Source organism: Daphnia magna, linkage group LG3 (genome assembly GCF_020631705.1).
Source record: "Daphnia magna isolate NIES linkage group LG3, ASM2063170v1.1, whole genome shotgun sequence".
NCBI lineage: Eukaryota > Metazoa > Arthropoda > Branchiopoda > Diplostraca > Daphniidae > Daphnia > Daphnia magna.
Genome location: NC_059184.1, coordinates 13,469,053 through 13,486,480, shown reverse-complemented (window position 1 = coordinate 13,486,480; position 17,428 = coordinate 13,469,053). Strand labels below are relative to the sequence as shown.

Here is a 17,428-nt window from a genome sequence, read left to right as displayed (position 1 = left end):
CGTTGCCGAGTTTCATTGGCCACGAAAAATTTCCGGCTACATAAAAAAAATGCTTACGTATTTACTCAAAGTTTTTTATTTAGTTAAGTATAAAGTTAAATATCTAACAGGAACGATCATAATTTTTTTGTTCAGCGAAACAGTTACTTTTCTCCACAAGTCCACAGGTGGTGAAATCAAGCCTCAGGTAAGAGGTGGCGCAGCGATCGGTGCATTTCAAAGCACAAGTTTTGGGAGTGGCGTCTAAAATCGTGTGTTATTTTTTTTATCGATTTTAACTTGGTTTCATATTTTGTTTATTTATAATGAATTGGACAAGAGTATCAGCCGTACTGGTTGCTCAGTTTTTAATTATTGGTAAGCTTGCTCCTGATATTTCATAGGATTTCATGGGTGAAAACATATGGACATTTGTCATTTATCCTTGCACGACACCAATAACATTTATTATATTAATTTTAGTCACGGGACAGAGATTTCCGACGATTTCCTATATTTCCCAAGAGAAAGTAATAGACATTGGTGGATCTATTGAGCTGGAATGCTCTGTGCAGTATGTTAGAGATTTCCCCGTTTTGTGGATTAAAATGGACAATGTTGATCCTTCAAGAACTATTCCACTTTCCACTGGTTCAAACCTCATCGTTAAAGACAGCAGATTTAGCTTGCGATATGATCAAGCCAGTTCAACCTACACTCTGCAAGTAGGAAAAATTTTGATGAAACCATTGTTTCATTTTTGTTGGTATACAATAACGTGTTTTCTCGAAATGCTTAGATCAAGGACATTCAAGAAAATGATGCTGGAAAATACCAGTGTCAAGTATTGTTGACAGTGACAGAGAAAATTTCTGCAGATGTAGCAGTCTCTGTTCGTATTCCACCCATCATTTTTGACAATTCCACAAGATCTGTGGTAGTCAGTGAAGGGGAAGGTGTCAAACTCGAATGTTATGCTGGTGGCTATCCAGCACCAACGGTATGTCCATAAATCCTTTTTGCCTTTCCAGATGTTCTCACATTATTTGATCAATATTCCCAACCAGGTATCTTGGCGCCGTGAAAACTACGCCGTGCTACCCACCGGAGGGTCTCAATACCGTGGCAACATTCTAACAATCCCGAGCGTCAACAAAAATGACCGTGGAACCTACTACTGCGTTGCTGAAAACGGTGTCGGCAAAGGCAAGCGACGCAATATCGCAGTTGAAGTCGAGTTTTCGCCCGTGATCACAGTACCCAGGTACATAAAAATAAACTAATCAAATCTTTGCATGTCTCCTTGCGACATATTCAGTGACATGTTTGAAATTCTAGACCCCGACTAGGACAAGCTTTACAATACGATATGGACCTTGAATGCCATGTTATTGCGTATCCACCTCCAGCAATTACTTGGTGGAAGGACGAAGTTCAGTTATCCAATAACCAGCATTACAGGTAAGATTCTCTCCCTTTTTTCTTTATTGTAATACGCATTTTTCGCTCATTGGTTGTTTGTACTGATCAATGATGGTACTATTGCATGTCATTCATATTCAGCCCAAAACAAATTTCCGAAATCATTTCGTTTTATTGTTCAATGTGTATCACCTCTGATATCTAGTATTTCACACTTTGCCACTGCCGACGAGTTTACCGATACAACGTTGCGTATCCTGACAGCTGAAAAGCGCCAATACGGTCAATATTATTGCAAGGCCGCCAATAAACTGGGCTCCGATCAGGCTTCAGTCGAGCTCTTTGGTATATATAAATCCTTCAGAACCAACAATCCTATGCATTTTTACTGTTCGTAGCATGTGCCTGACATTGTTGTTGTTGTTGTTGTTACAGAAACGGTCATTCCCATTTGCCCGCCTGCATGTGGTCAGAACCTGTTCTCCGTTAGCGTTGCCGCCTCTCTTGGCGGAGCCGACATAATTCTCCCCGTCCTCTTGCTTGCCTGCATGTTCCGTCGCATCTACTACTAAAGAGACGACGACAACGACTGGTAAATTTATTGACGTCATAACGGAAATGTGTTGATTTCTCTTTCCGGCGAGCGGGATGCCCGTTTTACGTGGGCCATGCACGCACACACGAATCACACCGAGACGAGGATGACTGCGTCTCGGATCAATATACGAATGATATGGAGAAAGGAGGGGGGAACGATGGGTGGAAGGAGCGTGCGATCTATTTTTATGATACAACGGGAACCACCAGTGAGTGGAGATGTGTAATAAATCAACCGCTCCATTGCGTCGAAGAGGAAGCAGACCGTGACTCGAAACTCGCCCACATTTTTTTCTTGTGTTATTGTTGCTGTTCTTGTTACAGTTTTCTTTTTTAGTTGAATCAAGCTCCTTTCTTTTGAAGAAAAAACCCGAATGAAAGAAAACATGATCTCGTTATATCTCATTGTCTTTTATGTTTTTAGAGACGGAGATTGGCTTTCGAAGATATCCGGTCCTACTTCATTGGACATCAGAAAGCAGAAGCCGAGCAACATCCGATACTTTTCTTAGCATTTGTAGCCCAAACATCTGCTCATGTCTCGTGCAAATCACGTTTCTCTATTTCTTTTCATCTCTACATTGATCTTCACTTTGCAACTCAATCCCTCCACTTTGTTTTTTACCTTTTAATTGACAAAACAGGAACACCTTTGTGTTTTTAACGTTCAAGTTGTGAGCCACGACTGCCTAGCAGTAATGTAAAAATGTGTACCTCAAGAGACAACAACATTCAGGTACGTTTAGTATAGGATGCATACACATTCCATCACATATCGATACTGGTTCCCCTCCCCCCCCTCATATCCAGCTAGTAATTAATTCCCATTGGCTGGATATGAATATGTCAGGGATTGTGTCTTGTTTTTCTCTTCTTTTTTTTTTTATTAATCCCAATTTCGCGCAAAAGCATTAGTGCCACAACATTCCGTTGAACAAATAAAAATGTATTATAGTTTCTCTCTTTTGTTTTTTTTATTTTCAAGCATATTACGCGGTATGCAAAAGCTGGGGAATCCGCCATTGACCTTGCCTTATTGTCATGCAGTACGCCGGTTTTATTTTTGTGTAAATCCAGCACGCAAACTCCGCAGGGATATTATGGCAGCGAGGGGAAAACTTGTTGGCACTGTGTTTGCGTTGTTTTTCAGGTGTAAAGCGAAGAATTACTTGTTTTCTCCCCTCTTTCAGTAGTCGGGGACATGAATGTATTCTGCAAAGCGGAACGAGGTTTCTTAAACTTTTTTTTTTTCAGAGTCGTCACAGCAAATGAAAAAAAAAGGGGGGGGGGAGATTCTAGAAATGAATTATGAAAGAGCTGCTCTTTTTTTTTTCTATGGAATAAGTCGAGTGGAACGGGTTGATAACACCGCCGTGTGTGAAAGGGGTCGGTTTTTTTTTTGGTTGGAAGGGAGGATTTCAATGCAATCAATTCTCTTTTTTCTCATTTAGAAAACAAGTTTTCGGTAAACGTATATTTTCTAATTCTTTTTTTAAATTTCTGACACGACTTTGAGAGTTGAACGACGACATAAGCCCTATTAAGTGAACGAACCGAGCGTGATAGCTATATGATGAGCTAGTAATAAACAGGTACTGCCCCATCTTTTAGTGTCATCTGCACACGCAATTGCCGTCTTCCGACAATTGTTCAAAATTGCAATAATGCAGAACACATTGTTCATGCGACTTTTTTTTAAAGCTGCTTACTTCAATTGTGTTTACGAGAAACGTCACAGTTCAATTTTGTTTCATAAGTGGATATCTAGGAAGAGCAGCAGACTTCAATGGCCGCTGTGTGCAGACTTGAATCGTAAATTAAAAAAGGATCGCAGTGTTTCCTAAAACATGAAAAGAAACGAGTTTTTTTCGTCATAGGGCTATGCAATAAAGCTAGAGAGAGACTACACTTAACGATGTACGGGGCACAGACGGAAGTCTAGCCATGAAGTATCGAGTGACGGGCTGAAATATCCCAACCGACCAACAAAACAAAATGGCTCCGACCACTCACTGGCAAAAACACAGTGCTGCTGGCGGTCTGTCTTGACCGCCTTCGCTTAGCGTGTGTAGCTTTTCACTTTTTACCAGGCATCCTATTTCAAAAGAATAGTATTTCTCTTATCTTTCTACGATATCCTTCAAATTGTGTCGTCTTGTCGTAAAAAAAAAAAAAACAGTTGTGGGTTCTCACCTTTTGTTTCGAATCCAACGATGCCCTCGAGCTAACCGAAAAGTGGCTATTTTGTGTCATACTTGACGATGACTCGCCAATTGGTTGAAATCACACAAAATAATTTTCTCGCATTTCCTCGTCCGCAAATATATATCGACCTAAAGTCAATGGCCCGAGCAAACAAGGCAACTATTTTTTTCTTCTTCCTCCTCGAACAGATGATAATCTTCAGTTTACTCTTTTCCGTTACATGGCACCTCGTTAACCTACATTTGTTTTCTTGACTTTTTCACGGTTGAGAAATGTTCATGAAACTGTTACACTAGTATATAGCTATATAGCTTTCAAGAAGAATGTTATTTCCATTGCATTAAAACGTATCTGCGTTTTATTTTTGTCTTTGTGGGAGGAAGAAACAAGAAGCCACCTGTTGAAATTAATAATAATATGACGTTGGCAAAGAAAGAAGTCAATGAGTCATTGGCTACTTGTTGACATCACCGGCGTGTATGTTTCTTGTCCCGGTATGGCTTCTCTCTTTCTTTCCCCCGCAGATCGTGGAACCAATTGTTGCTGACTGGAAACTGACAAAAAAAAGTCGTGAATGTTCAACATTCTCTTTTCTTTTTCGTGTTGTTCGATTTCTAGACGACATCCTCAAGACAATACACGAAATTGCAACGTCTTTTTCTTTTTTTACAACTTGATTTCTTTGTTTGATTGGAGCAGAAACACGTGGGCCCGAACCCCGCCTCAAAAGTCGTGGACGCCATTACCTGGTTTGGAAACGACAGTCGCCATTCGAGTACACACGCATTCTTCAGGGGATTAAATGCCAAATAGAATGGAATTAAGAATGCCATACGTTTGCAAGGCTACCATTGATTTTTTTTTTTCTTTCTTTTTGGGAGAAAACCTTTTCGCCATGTTTTCTTCTTTCCCCACGAGAATGCATTAACGTTTAGATGCAGTTGTTATCCCTTTGGGGAAGACGTTTCCAGACATATTTCGAAGGTTATAGGTAGGTAAAAAGGTTTTTGCAAAGGAAAAGGTGTTTTCGTACACATGGCGGTTGGTCGGATTCTTGTTTTTCTTACCTTTTTCCTCTAAAAAAAAAAAGAAAGAAGGAAAAGAATCGTTGGATGGTGGCTCCCCTAGCGTCAGAAATGTAGCAACTAAACCCCGCGCGCGCCATCCCTTTCCCCACCCGTTGGCTGCCTCCACAGACCAACCCCAAGCCGTCCGTTCTCTTCCATCAAAACGAAGCGTTAGTCGAGTCGAGGACGCCGAGTCGAGTTGAAGAGTGTTTGACTGCAGTCTCTTGTCTTTCTCGCCGTTAGCCCCAAACAAGAAACGCTCCCGGTTTTTCTCTTCACAACGCCTTTGGCTCCATCCACATCTAGAAACGAAAAACAGAGAAATACTACCTAGAGGGGCCAAAAGAGAGAGACCAGTTTTGTTCGCTGTTTCAGTTTTTGTCTCGAACAGGAATTCTTCTTTTCGATCGAAAAAAAGAGAAGAAGATCCAGTTGAAAGAAAAGAAAAGTTTTGTTACCGAGCAGAGAGAATAAAAAGATAATCGAAGCAGAAACTTAAAAAAAAAAGCATACATACATTTTTACTTTGCCAGTCTTTCAGTGCACTTCGGTCAGGGCAGTGGTCTCAAGTCGAAGTGTGTTGAGCGCGGGATTTTGTCTGTGACCTTCCTCCATTTTTGTTTGATTCTTCGAACCACACGTACAGTTGTTGTGCGAAACAGTTTTCTGCCCTTATTCTTTGAGCAGGCAAACACGTTCACGAGAATGACGCGATTGAATTTCATCAGCCTGCTTCTATTGATCGGTAAGAAACAAAAAAATTTCCATCTCCATTCGCCTTGACCCTAATGCAATTTCTTTTGTGGCCATTTTCTCTTTTCTCCTCTCCATTTTTGCTTCGCTGTGCACACAGGGCGAGGTTCCCTTTTTATTTTTTTGCTCTTTCGCCATGTGTTTTTTTTTTAAAACTTATTTATTTTGAATCATTAATGAAAACGCTTGAGAGTTGGCGGTTTGGGACCACCAGCGTAACCAGCGTTGCTTCAGGGCAAAATGGCTTCCATATTCCTCCAAACATTTGATCTTCTTCTTCTTCTCTTACTATCAACTTCAATCAGGTTCAATCTAGTCCAATTGGATTCTTTACAAAGGCCAGACACATTGAGAGATTTCTTGTGTTTAGCTCTTCCTTCTATATATTAAAAAAAAGGCCTGTGGCAGATGCTACGTATGCACTTTATATCGTGAAGGTTCAATTGAAAAGTCTTGAGAGAGAGAGACGCACTCGACGGATGTTGTATTGTTCCCTTTTCCCACCAATTATCTCCAAACTCCCCCTAGATTGTGTGTAAAAACTACTTCTGGCCCAACATCCTCCTTTTCTTTTTACCAGCCTAACTACAATCAGATACACACACACACACAAAGTTAATTAATGTGAACTTTTTCTTTTTCGAGCATCTCTCCCCTTTTTTTCCGGTGGAAATTTTTTTTTCCCGGATGGGAGGGGGGGGGGGGAAACAAAATGGAGGAGGAGCGTCTTTATTTTGAGGGGAGGGTATGAAAACAGGTACAGGTGGTCGCAGGTGGTAGATACAGAAGAGGGGTCAAACTTTCTTCTTACATCCATCGATAAACGGAAGTGGCGGATTTAGGGAACCTTCTTTTCTTACTTAAATAATATGCATTCGAACCTGTTGTCCAGGATTAGGAGGAACTGTGGCACTCCCCCCTCTTACCGGTGCAATCACCCCCCCCCCCTCTGTTATTTTCTTTTTCCTGTTTCAGAGATTAGAAAAGATCACGCGATAACACAAAAAAAAAACTTCCTAGACGAGATTTCCGGTCAATTGTTATTTGTAGCTCTTGTAATTTTTCTGCATTTCATTTTTCGTTTGTTTAAAATAAGAAAAACAAAAAAAAAAGATTGTGTGTGGGCCAATGGAATTTGAGATGAACAGCAATTCGCATGTTCATTCACCAGCACGCGTCTCCTACAAATAGGCCCCTCTCGATAAGTAAAAAGAAACTTCGCCGCTTTTATTTCGGCTTTTTGCAACGCCCGCCATCTTTCGTCGTATTTGTTTGAACGTCAAACGACGTCACTCGGTAAACAAACGAAGATCAGGCCGGATAATGTAAGGCGTGGGAAAAGGGTTTAAGTGGATAGTTTTTGTGTGCCCTTTTCCCACTGAAATGCACGTGGAATAACTTAACGACGAACTTTAAGTAGTTGGGTGAATAGATTTTGTTTTTGTTAAAGAAAACAAAAAGGGGGGAGTTGGGTGAATTATTGATTACGAATTTTTGGGGATGCGGTTAAAAGGCCTTGTGTATTGTTTTGCCCTTTTCGTATCTAAAAACAAAATTTCAGGGAAGGGGGGTGGGATCAATGAACGAAAACTTTCGTGCGTCGGTTTGTTGGCCGACATTGCGTGATTAGTTTCAACGTACCCATTTTTTTTTGTGTTCTCTGATGGTTGTTGACTCGGTGAAAGGTTGTCCTGTTTGGGTGAAAGCCGGGTAGACTGGCATCATCTTTCCCCCTCTTGCATTTTGATATGATAGATTAGAAGAAACAAAACAAAAACGGGTTCGTCTTAAGTGCTATCGTATGTTGGGTCCTCGTGCCTAACATGACTGAAACAACTTTGCTGTTCATATTTTTGTTCTTTTCCTGGAAAGAGAAAATCGATAGAAACCGGAATTTTTAGAATTGAACATTTCCTAATTGACGAGCAGGAAAAACATAGGGTGGGGTTATACGAGGCCACCGTTCACGAGAAGGTGCCAAATTGGCCGTGTGGCCTTCGCTTTTTTTTTATATTTATATATCTTATTATTTTAGATCTTAAAAAAAATATCCCCCCCCTCTCTCCCCCCAACAGCCCGGAACCGAAACTCCATCAAGCGTATAGCCTTTCCCTCCTCCTCCTCTTCCTCCATCTAGTTATTTTCTTTTTCTTTATTGCTTTCAAGTTTTCTTACTTGTGCAACCGTCTGCGGTTTTTAGCGAGTTGTAATACACACACACACACACACGGTTATTGGTCGAAAACGACGGCAGGTGTCTGTTTGGTGTGTGCGTCATTGTCGTGAGCTCACTCGAATCAACACAATGAGAAAAGAAATAAACAGAAAAAAACTTTAATTTTTTTACACGACCTCAAGTTCGTTCAACTGCCAATGTTAACTTTAGGTGACGTCACGCACCATGTTGTCCATCCCCCCTTTTTTTTAGAATTTCGTTTAGCCGAGGAAAACAACTCTCAAATAATTTGTGACGGCTTCCCCTTTCGCTCTCTGATTGTTTGCAAAGAGATGAATGCGAATCCGCTGGAAAAGAAGAAAAAAGGTGGTTTTTCTTTTGTTTTCGTTTTCTTAAAAGACGACGTGTGTGTCTTTGAGGGCCTGAACACGCACGTTTTCAAAGAAACGGTAATTGAATTGAATTTTTTTTTTTAAGGACGAAGAAATTTGACACGTGAGCGAAATGTGTGTAGGAATTGAAACTTTGAAGGGATGTAAGAGAAAACGTCACATGTCGAGAAAGACACGCACCAAAAACGAAAATGCGGTTCGACGGGCACCGGCTGTTCTGGGCCGGCGAAATCATTTTTTTTTTTATATATTTTTGAATCGACACCAAGAGCAGATCGTCGTTTCGATTTCAAAGCGTCGTGTCGGATTACTTGCATCAACTCCAATTACCTTCTTTCTCTAGGGGGGGGAGACATGTTCTGTTTCAAAACTAGAAGAAATAAATATTTACGCTCGACGCTGATTTAAATATTAAAACAAAACAAAAAAAGAATAAAATTCGAAACATTTTTCTTTTTAAAACAAAAAAAAAAGAGGGAAAAGGAAAACCTGTTGGTACGTCGCTTTTGATGTTTCAAATCGCATTACCTAACTTGGCAATGTCGCATCCAATCGTTTAGAAAATGTACCGCTATGTATGCAAATCATCCCAAAGAGTAGCTAAAGGCAAAGAGAGAGAGAGAGAGAGCAATGATGATGATGAGGAGAATCAACAATTTTGCTCGTGTGTGTGTAACGGAACAGACACACGGAAGGAGAAAAGGAAATCTGTGATGGGAAGGAAAAGCGACGCTTTTCAGGGGATGGGAGGGGGGGCGCTTGTGTACGAAACTGTACAAAAGAAGCGAACGACGCAGCTGCTCCGGTTGCCCGTAGCAACAAGAGCGTCTATCGATTTTCGCTTCCCCTCCCCTACAAGCGTTTCGATGCAAAGGGAGAAGAAAGAAAATATCCTGATGAAAAAAAGGAAGTGGAAACACACACACACAAAAAAAAAAAAGGAAAACGGCTCTGAGAAGGGATGAAAATAGATCACACGGATTTTGTTTGGGTCATGATGAACTTTTCGTACAATATCCCGACATATGGCGCCATTTGCATTTTTTTCTTTTTCTTTTTTACATACAAAAAAAAAAAGGTAATCATCATTTTCCACGTTTGATTTGTAACGGTAACAACAGCCAATGGTTCAGGTTTTTTTCGCGTTTCGGAGTTCTTTTGTTAAGAATTCTCGAGAAAAGTCTTTTTTTGTTGTTGCTAGTTGATGTTCTTCTTCGTGTTGGAAGAAAGAAAAGTGACCGTTGGAAAGCCCTCGGGGGTAGATCACAGGTAGATGGTGTTTCAAGGTGTTGTGTCGAGTGGTGCGTGTGCACTCGATGTTCTTCTTTCCCTCTCCGTATTCTTGGATTTCAAACCATGCCCTCAAGCCACAGGATTTTTTGAGTCTGGGAAATTACCACCAACCGCCGCCATTCGTTTTTCTTTCTCTCCCTTCCTCGCATTCTTTTTTTTTATTATTATTCAAAAATCTGAATCAAAACCTCTCCTTCCTCACTTTTCCCTGTACATATATATATATATAGAAAGGAAAAAGTTAGGTTACGTGTGTTTAATGCCCATCGGGTGAATAAAAGGGGGGGTTGGGTCGTCCCTGAGAAACTCGACAAAGTGCACTGAGAAAAAATAATCAGAAAAACTTTTATTTTTATTTCGTAAGGTTGGTTTTTTTTTTTTTCCTCGTTGTGGCCGAAAGAACCACCGAGTTGCCGATCATTTTTTCCCACAGTGTTCCTATTCGCCGTGTATTATGTCTCCATGATTCACGAAGAGCTCCTCTTTTTTTTTTTCCACGATTCCCATCCCCCCCATGTCTTGTTTCCTTTCTTCTTCAGCCGTTGCCTTGTTGATTATTATTATTATTATACCTTTCTCTTTTTACCTCTTTTTGTGCGATGACGGGCGTCTGTTTTTCTCCATTGTGTGGGTGGGGTTGTTTCCTCGATGTCTCATCGGCTTGTTTTTACGACCGCTAGATGGCTCTAGCTGCTTGATGGTGAAATGTCAAATAATCGATTTTTTTTTTTAAATTAGGTATCGCCAATTGTCAAGTGACGATCGAGCCACAGAATATCGTCGTTCGACAAGATGATGTGACGAGATTGATGTGCAAAACGCGCACGCCAATCAAGAGCTGCTTGTGGGAGATCAACGGCGATCTCTACAATTTATCGCCGGGCAGTCTATACGAACCATTGGGAATCCTCGAAGATGGAGAATGCGGCATTCAGGTCAGTCGGAACATTTTCATCACTTGAAAACGGTAACATTCAAGTAGCAAAGGGTTTAATTGTTATGATTGGAAACAGGCCAGAATTACGGAGGCTGAAAACGGCGTATGGTCCTGCCGTGTGTTCCTTAGCGGAACGAGCAGATCACCCGCCGAACGGGCCAGCGCTAACGTCACCGTTTTGGGTATGGTTTTTTTTTTACAGCACATTTATTACTATTATTATTATTCCACAAATGCATCCGGTGGTTGGGTCTGCACAAATTTATTAACTTGTTTGTGGTGTGGTATTTTTTGTTGTTGTTGCAGCATTGCCGCAGATTTCACTGAGACCCATGGAGGATACCATCACGGTCATTGCTGGAGAAACGACCACAATTGATTGTATGGTATCCAACGCCCGTCCTGTCCCTGCCATCATGTGGATGTTAGGTAAAAATGAAAGATCATTTTAACTTTATTAATAATTTTTTTTTTATCATCTGGAAATTGTTGAAATCATTTGGAATGAAACATATTTTCATTAATTATTTCATTGCGGTTCGTTTTTGAAATCAAAATTGGGGCAATGATACCAAAAATGAAGAAAGATGGACCACAATACAAACGGGTTAACGATCGCTGTGCAAAATGTCTGCGAGGTGGAGCCTCACACACACACAAAAGTCCGGCTGGTTAACGAACCAGTTGATTGGCTCGAATTGTGTCGTGTCTTTTTTTTCGTAGAATTTTCATTTTTTTTTTCTTGCATTTTTTTTTGCCCGTCTGTCGTTTTTCACTCGTGCGTGACGTTACTCAAAAGACCTATTCTTTCAGCCCTTTCCAAAGGGATGATGTGTACACACTCCGTTATGTTTTGATTCCCATTTTTTTTTTTTTATTTGTTGCCCTTGTTAACCATTTCCTTTTATTTGCGTCTCTCGTCTTCCTCCCCCCCACATCCGCGTTTGGACAGGCGATCGTGAATTGGATTTTACCAATACGCAAACGCTTGTGGAACCGCGAACGGTTGGCGACAACACGAAGGTGAGTATCACGAGCAAGTTGAACTACGCCTTCCAGGCTGTCGACCACGACAAGTCGCTCCGTTGCGTCACCACTGGACCGTGGCTGACGATGGAAGATCCTCACCAAGCCTCGGCGCAATTGAACGTCATCTGTGAGTTTGCGTTGACATCTGTTTTGATCTATCAAGACCCACCAGTCTTAACTGTATTTCTTTTTCTTGCAGTTCCTCCTCAACCCAAAGATGAGATGACGTTGTACGGTTTTGTGCTCGGTCAGCCCGGTGACATCACCGTCAATTTCACGGCCAATCCACGTCCATCGGCCGTCATCTGGAAGCTGGACGGTGAGACCGAGTTGGCTGTTGAACCCTTTACCGGCCGTTCCAGCGATCCTCGCGTCGAAGTCAGCGAGCTCAGGAGCACGGTAATTGAATCATCATCTCATCAACCTAAAAAAAAAAGAAATGTTTCAAAATTCAATTTTTTTGTAATCGATTAACGAAACAGAACGCGACATCGTACGAGGCCCGTTTGCGGATCAAGTCGGTGAGCGAGGCGGACGCGCGTCGCATTTTCCGTTTGGTGGTGGAGTCGTCGTTGATGAACGGCGAGGCCGTCTCTCAGGAGTACATGGTGCGCCTGTCTACATCTCCAGCTCCGCTTCAATGTAACCCGAATCAAATTGAGAACTGTTCGAATCAAGCCAACCAACGGACCGTTGATTCTCGTTCTGATTTAGCCGGCGGAGTCGGTGGTGGCGGAATCGCTGCCATTGTTATCGTCCTCGTGGCCGTCCTAGTCGTCACGGCCGTCGTCCTCTACGCCCGCAACACCGGCCGGTGGTGCTTCGCTGGTTAGTACATCATTTTCTTTCTTTTTCATATGTTTTTTTGGTTTTTTGTTTTGTTTTATCATTTGTTTTCTGAAATTATTATTATTATTATTATTATTTAAAATCATATTCTTTTAGCTCTTATCTTTATACTTCTCTACTACTTTTCTATCTCTCGTTCTCTCTCTCTCTCTCTCTCTCTCTTTTCTCTCTTTTTCATTTATTCTTTCTATCAAAAACAAACAGTCAATGCTGACTGCTAGTTTTTATATTTCCCAATAGTTCGTCGTAGTTAGTTCATCGTCGAGGTTTTCTTTTTTTTCAAACTTTTGTCAGATGTAGAAGTTGAACTTGATTTCTTTCTCCCGGCCATCCTCTTCAAATTCCATCCTCCACGTCCCTTCTATTTATTTTGATTTATTTTTTTCTTCTTCGACCGGATTTCAGTGGAAAAAAAGGAGAGAGAGAAAAAAAAATTTGAGGATCTTTCCTTTTCTGGTTTGAAGCAACTCTTTTTTTTTTTTTTAATTTAAATCAATTTCTCGTTATGGGAGGGTCAAGGATTAATGTTCGATTAACCTGATGTTAAATAATGCGATGCTTTTGCCATTAACTCAATTTTAACTCTCTTAATAAAATGAAAAATAATTAATTCAAAAATAATAACAAAAAAAGAAAAAAAAAAAAGGATGAGAAAGATATTAAAATCGTAACCGGTGACGTTTCCTATCAGCTTCTTTGTTTATGGGGGTTTTGTGTTTCTCTTCCTAAATATTCGTGTTTTTTTCTTTTTTAACTTCCTATCATTTTGATTAACATTTTATTTTATTATTATTATTATATTAACGGTGTTTTTGTTGCCATTCAAAACCAGCGCTAAATCCGCGTTTTTTTTTCTCTCTTTTTTTTTTTTTTTTTTTCTTTTTTTTTTTCATTACGAAAATCTCCATCCCAAACCCAATCCCCTCGCCCATATCCCCCCTCCAATATTTATTTACGTGTCATTTCTGGGTTTGTTTCTCAACACATTTATGCCATCCCTACTGAAAATTCGAATCATTTTAAAAATCCCCACATTCACGTGCCCTCCTCCGTCGGATTGCGTTTCCATTTTGATTTTTTTCTTGTTTGTCATCTGCTCCTTTTGCACGAATTATGATTTGTCATCCGTTTGTTTGTGTGTGTGTCATTGCACGCCAATGCCCCAAAACACGCAAAAAACAAAACAAAACAAACCCCAACAACCTGCCGGTGTGTCTGTGTTGTGTGTGTGTGTGACATGTCGTGCCCGCTGTTTTGTGTAAACCTTTTCCCACCGCCCCCGTCCATCATCCCGTCCTTCCCCCCCATCCCGTGTTCTGCGTGAATGCCTCCTTAGGTGGACGTCGGACCGTAGGCGAGGGCGAATCACAGGCGCGCATTGACGAGGAGAACCCCGGCGAGATCATCAAGGAGAAGGAAGGCAAAGAAGGTCCGCTCAAAGGCAGCAACGAGAATTTGAACCTTCAACTGGCCGGCCCCGATGGCGCTGAAAATGGCAACGGAGTCCCGGCTCCCATCAAAGAAGCTCAACAGCAGACGAACGGCGCTACAACGCCCGACGGCAAAGATACGGCCGTTTGATTGTGCTGCGAAAAGAGAGAGACAGACAGACAGACACACATTTATTATTGCAAATTAAAAAGACCATTTTTAAACAAACAAGAGAAAGAGAGCAAAAAGAAAACAAAAAAATAAATACTGCAGAAGAGGGAGAGAAGAACGCGACAAGAAAATTTCGGAAACATGACTACCATAATTATAATAAATAGAGAGAATTTCATTTCTCGATGAATTAGCTGGACAAACAAAAAAAATATTCTCATTTTGACAATTTCTTCCATCACATAATTATTTTTTTTTTTTTAATTCATTTTTGGGCTTCGCTTTCAAGTAATTTGACCAAAAAAAAGGAAAAAAAAGGTTTCGTCAGACGCAAACTTTTTTTTTTTTTTTTTTTTAATTTCTAGACATTTTAATGGGTCGGTTTTTATTCATTTTTCGGATTTTCATGTGCGTGCGTGTGTTACAATATCATTTCTCCATTTTTTTTTAATTAACGGATTCCATTGATCCCCTCCAATTATTAGAAGAGAAAAGGAAAAGAAGCTGTGTTACATATTCAAAACATGTTTACGTCGCCCGCTGCGTATGTGTTACTGTATGTGTGCCCCGTGTGCCGCCACTGTTGTGTATAATTGGCGTCTTACAAAACAAAAAAAAATGGCGAGAAGGGACGGTCCTTTCCAAGAGATGGCGTTGGTTGACGGAAATTCCAATTTTTCCTATTTCAGGGTTTGAAATTAGCGCAAAGACGACTGTGCCCCCTCTCTCGCCGTTTCATTTTGTAATAGCGCTCCATTTTCATTCCTTTTCTTCAGGTTTTTCAACTCTCTTTCCTTATTCTCAGTAGTTTTAGCAGTAGCAGTCGATCTTTCACAGTAGTCTCTATAAATCATTTGCAAATTTTTTCAGTCAAGCGTCTCTGGCCACACAACTGTGCCAGAGGCATTTCCATTTCTCAGATTACGCTTTGTAATTCTCATTACCGAACAATTGCTGTAAGATTCTCTTTAAAAAAAAAAAAGAAAGAACATCACCGACATTCTCTTTTTTTTTTTTTTTTTTCAAACTAAGGTTTATTTTGTTTTCCATTTTTGGGGGTTTATTGCCCATCCCGTCCTTTTATCCAAACAAAGAAACAAAATATAAAAAAAAAAAAGAAAAACGAGAACGATATTTCCTTCCTCCTTCGCAGACATTTCCAGAAACGCAAAAAAAATTTAAAAAAAAAAAAAGGAAGACACGAAATTCAAATTAAAAATTAAATCGATGTAGTGTTTGTAATTTTCCATCCCCCCCAATACGTTTTTAGGTGTCTATATTTAAGTGGTTATGTATAAGCTTGTGTGATGTGCCCCCACTCCCCTTTTGTGTTTGATATTCAAATCATGTTTTTTTTTTATTATTTCCTCATCTTTTTACCTCTTCCCAATTCAAAAAAAAAAATACAAACCAAAAAGACAAAAAAAAACAAACAAAGAGGAGATGAAAGTTTTTGTCACTTGACATTCAATTGCTTTAGACACAACCCCAAAAATATGAAAACCCACACACGCAAACAACCGCACGTTGAGCACGAATGTCGCCACATGTTTGACATTACATATCTAATATTCGTCTTCTTTTTTTTCTTTTTCTTCCTCGGTTCTCTGCAGGAAGCCATTCCGTTGGCGTCAGTACCAAAGAAAGGTAATATGCAAATTTTCGAAAACAAAAAACAAAAAAAAAAAAATGTTTTTTTAAACTTAATGTTTGTATTTTTTCGTGTAAAAATTCCAGTGCGGATGAAGAAGCCGGCGAAGTCGGTCCCAACGAGGATGACGAGGACAATGCCGGACAAGGAGATAACCTTCATCAAGGCACCGGTGAGGTGAAAGTAGAAACGAGCAATCAACGACAGAGTCTCACGCACCGGATCTCATCGCTCTATGAGACGCTCATTAGCAAAACGGCACCTAAAAAATCAGCCGGAGCATCCGCTGGAATTGGTAACGCCGCTGTCGATATCGATGCAAAGGTAAAAGAGATACAAAAAAACAAAACAAAAAAATTGACACGTCATCATTCATTTTGGGCTTGTCACGTTAAAGGAAGGAGCGATCGTCTACGCCGAATTGGATTTGAAATCACCGGCAGGTGAAGGCGCCATGTCCGACTCTGCGGCCGTTCGGATGATCAAGGACGAAACGACGGAGTACGCCGAAATTGTGCCCGTGAAAGGCAAGGACAGTGCGGCAACAACGCCGACTGAATAAAAACCGACACACGCAAACAAAACGCAAGTTGACTTTCTCTCTCTCTAGCACGCGCATATCGTAACGGACAAAAACATAAACATTTAAAAAGCAAAAAAAAAAAAAAATTAAAGTTAAATTACATCACCTTTACGTTGTGGAATTCTCAACGCAAAATGTTGCGTAACACACACAATAATAGAGGAAGCATTTTGTTTCCGATTTCAAGTGTGCATTTTTGCGTGTAATTGTATTTGAATCGATTTCTTTTATTATTATTAATTTTTTTTTTGAAATGGTGGAAATTTATTATTATTATTTTTTTTATTGACTCTTCAATTCATGACATTTCTTCCGGTTTTTATTTAAAGAAACTAACATAAAAGGGAAAAAAAAAAATATTTTCTATTGTGTGTGTGCGTGTTGCTGATTTTCGCTTGTATAATTTTTTCTCTCATTTGTTGTACAAAAAGAAAAAAATCATGGCGAAACATTTTAGCGTGTTTTTCAACTGCCCATTTTTGAAATTGTGCATTTTTTTTTCTTCCAAATTTGATCGAGTGCGAATTATTTTTGGTTACCAATCGTTTGATGGCAGTTTATGAACAAAATTCCAATTTTTCATCTCGTCATTTTTCTTGATGTCGAATTCATGTCGCATTTCTTTTCACTGGGAACAATTAAAAACAGCAACAACCGAAAAATGTAAAACCCTTCGTGTTTTGTATCATTTGTCCATCCCGACAACTCAACACAAACCTTAAAAATATACAACAACAATTCGAAAAAAGAAATCGTGTTTCATTTTTTTTTTTGAGTTTTTCAAAACAAAAAAACTAACGCCCAAAATTTTCTTTAATTCATTGACTTTCTCAAAAGAAAACAAACAATTTGTTTCGCTTCATTTTACACAAAGCTGCATCGACTCACTGCCG

General features: G+C 40.0%; 2 protein-coding genes and 1 long non-coding RNA gene across 10 annotated transcripts; 2 read left to right on the top strand and 1 right to left on the bottom strand.

The window, feature by feature from the left end:
• The first annotated feature begins 195 nt into the window (after window positions 1-195).
• Window positions 196-2,957, top strand: LOC123470773 (lachesin-like). Of its 3 annotated transcripts, XM_045171559.1 has the most exons (8): window positions 197-357; window positions 463-704; window positions 779-979; window positions 1,047-1,243; window positions 1,318-1,440; window positions 1,607-1,746; window positions 1,837-1,993; window positions 2,423-2,655. In XM_045171559.1, the coding sequence occupies exons 1-7, from the start codon at window positions 306-308 to the stop codon at window positions 1,971-1,973; spliced, it is 1,092 nt and encodes a 363-aa protein (XP_045027494.1). In that variant the 5' UTR covers window positions 197-305; the 3' UTR covers window positions 1,974-1,993; window positions 2,423-2,655. The 3 variants fall into 3 exon arrangements, with proteins under 3 accessions (XP_045027493.1, XP_045027494.1, XP_045027495.1); XM_045171558.1 differs by lacking the exon at window positions 1,837-1,993 and having other exon boundaries at window positions 196-357; window positions 2,423-2,957; XM_045171560.1 differs by lacking the exons at window positions 197-357; window positions 1,837-1,993 and adding an exon at window positions 375-393 and having other exon boundaries at window positions 2,423-2,957.
• On the bottom strand, window positions 2,580-5,293 carry LOC123470775. The gene is made up of 2 exons (XR_006644569.1): window positions 4,192-5,293; window positions 2,580-4,093 (listed from the first exon to the last, which is right to left on the bottom strand). It is a non-coding gene; the product is annotated as an uncharacterized LOC123470775 (long non-coding RNA).
• A 157-nt stretch (window positions 5,294-5,450) lies between these two features.
• Window positions 5,451-17,287, top strand: LOC116918478 (fasciclin-3). 6 transcript variants are annotated; one of them, XM_045171553.1, is made up of 11 exons: window positions 5,451-6,015; window positions 10,623-10,819; window positions 10,898-11,003; window positions 11,128-11,250; window positions 11,774-11,977; window positions 12,050-12,249; window positions 12,333-12,492; window positions 12,565-12,678; window positions 15,915-15,948; window positions 16,039-16,276; window positions 16,350-17,287. In XM_045171553.1, exons 1-11 carry the CDS (start codon window positions 5,976-5,978, stop codon window positions 16,512-16,514), a joined length of 1,581 nt encoding a protein of 526 aa, XP_045027488.1. In that variant the 5' UTR covers window positions 5,451-5,975; the 3' UTR covers window positions 16,515-17,287. The 6 variants fall into 6 exon arrangements, with proteins under 6 accessions (XP_045027488.1, XP_045027487.1, XP_045027492.1 ...); XM_045171552.1 differs by having other exon boundaries at window positions 12,333-12,678; XM_045171557.1 differs by lacking the exons at window positions 15,915-15,948; window positions 16,039-16,276; window positions 16,350-17,287 and adding an exon at window positions 14,054-14,427 and having other exon boundaries at window positions 5,452-6,015.
• The last annotated feature ends 141 nt before the right edge of the window (window positions 17,288-17,428 follow it).

Bases quoted from the DNA above. Each gene is read 5' to 3' on its own strand.
- LOC123470773 (XM_045171558.1), top strand. From the start codon at position 306: ATGAATTGGACAAGAGTATCAGCCGTACTGGTTGCTCAGTTTTTAATT. The intron at 705-778 runs GTAGGAAAAATT...CGAAATGCTTAG, and splicing joins GTTCAACCTACACTCTGCAA to ATCAAGGACATTCAAGAAAA. The intron at 1,747-2,422 runs GTATATATAAAT...TTATGTTTTTAG, and splicing joins GGCTTCAGTCGAGCTCTTTG to AGACGGAGATTGGCTTTCGA.
- LOC116918478 (XM_045171552.1), top strand. From the start codon at position 5,976: ATGACGCGATTGAATTTCATCAGCCTGCTTCTATTGATCG. The intron at 11,004-11,127 runs GTATGGTTTTTT...TTGTTGTTGCAG, and splicing joins CGCTAACGTCACCGTTTTGG to CATTGCCGCAGATTTCACTG. The intron at 16,277-16,349 runs GTAAAAGAGATA...GTCACGTTAAAG, and splicing joins CTGTCGATATCGATGCAAAG to GAAGGAGCGATCGTCTACGC.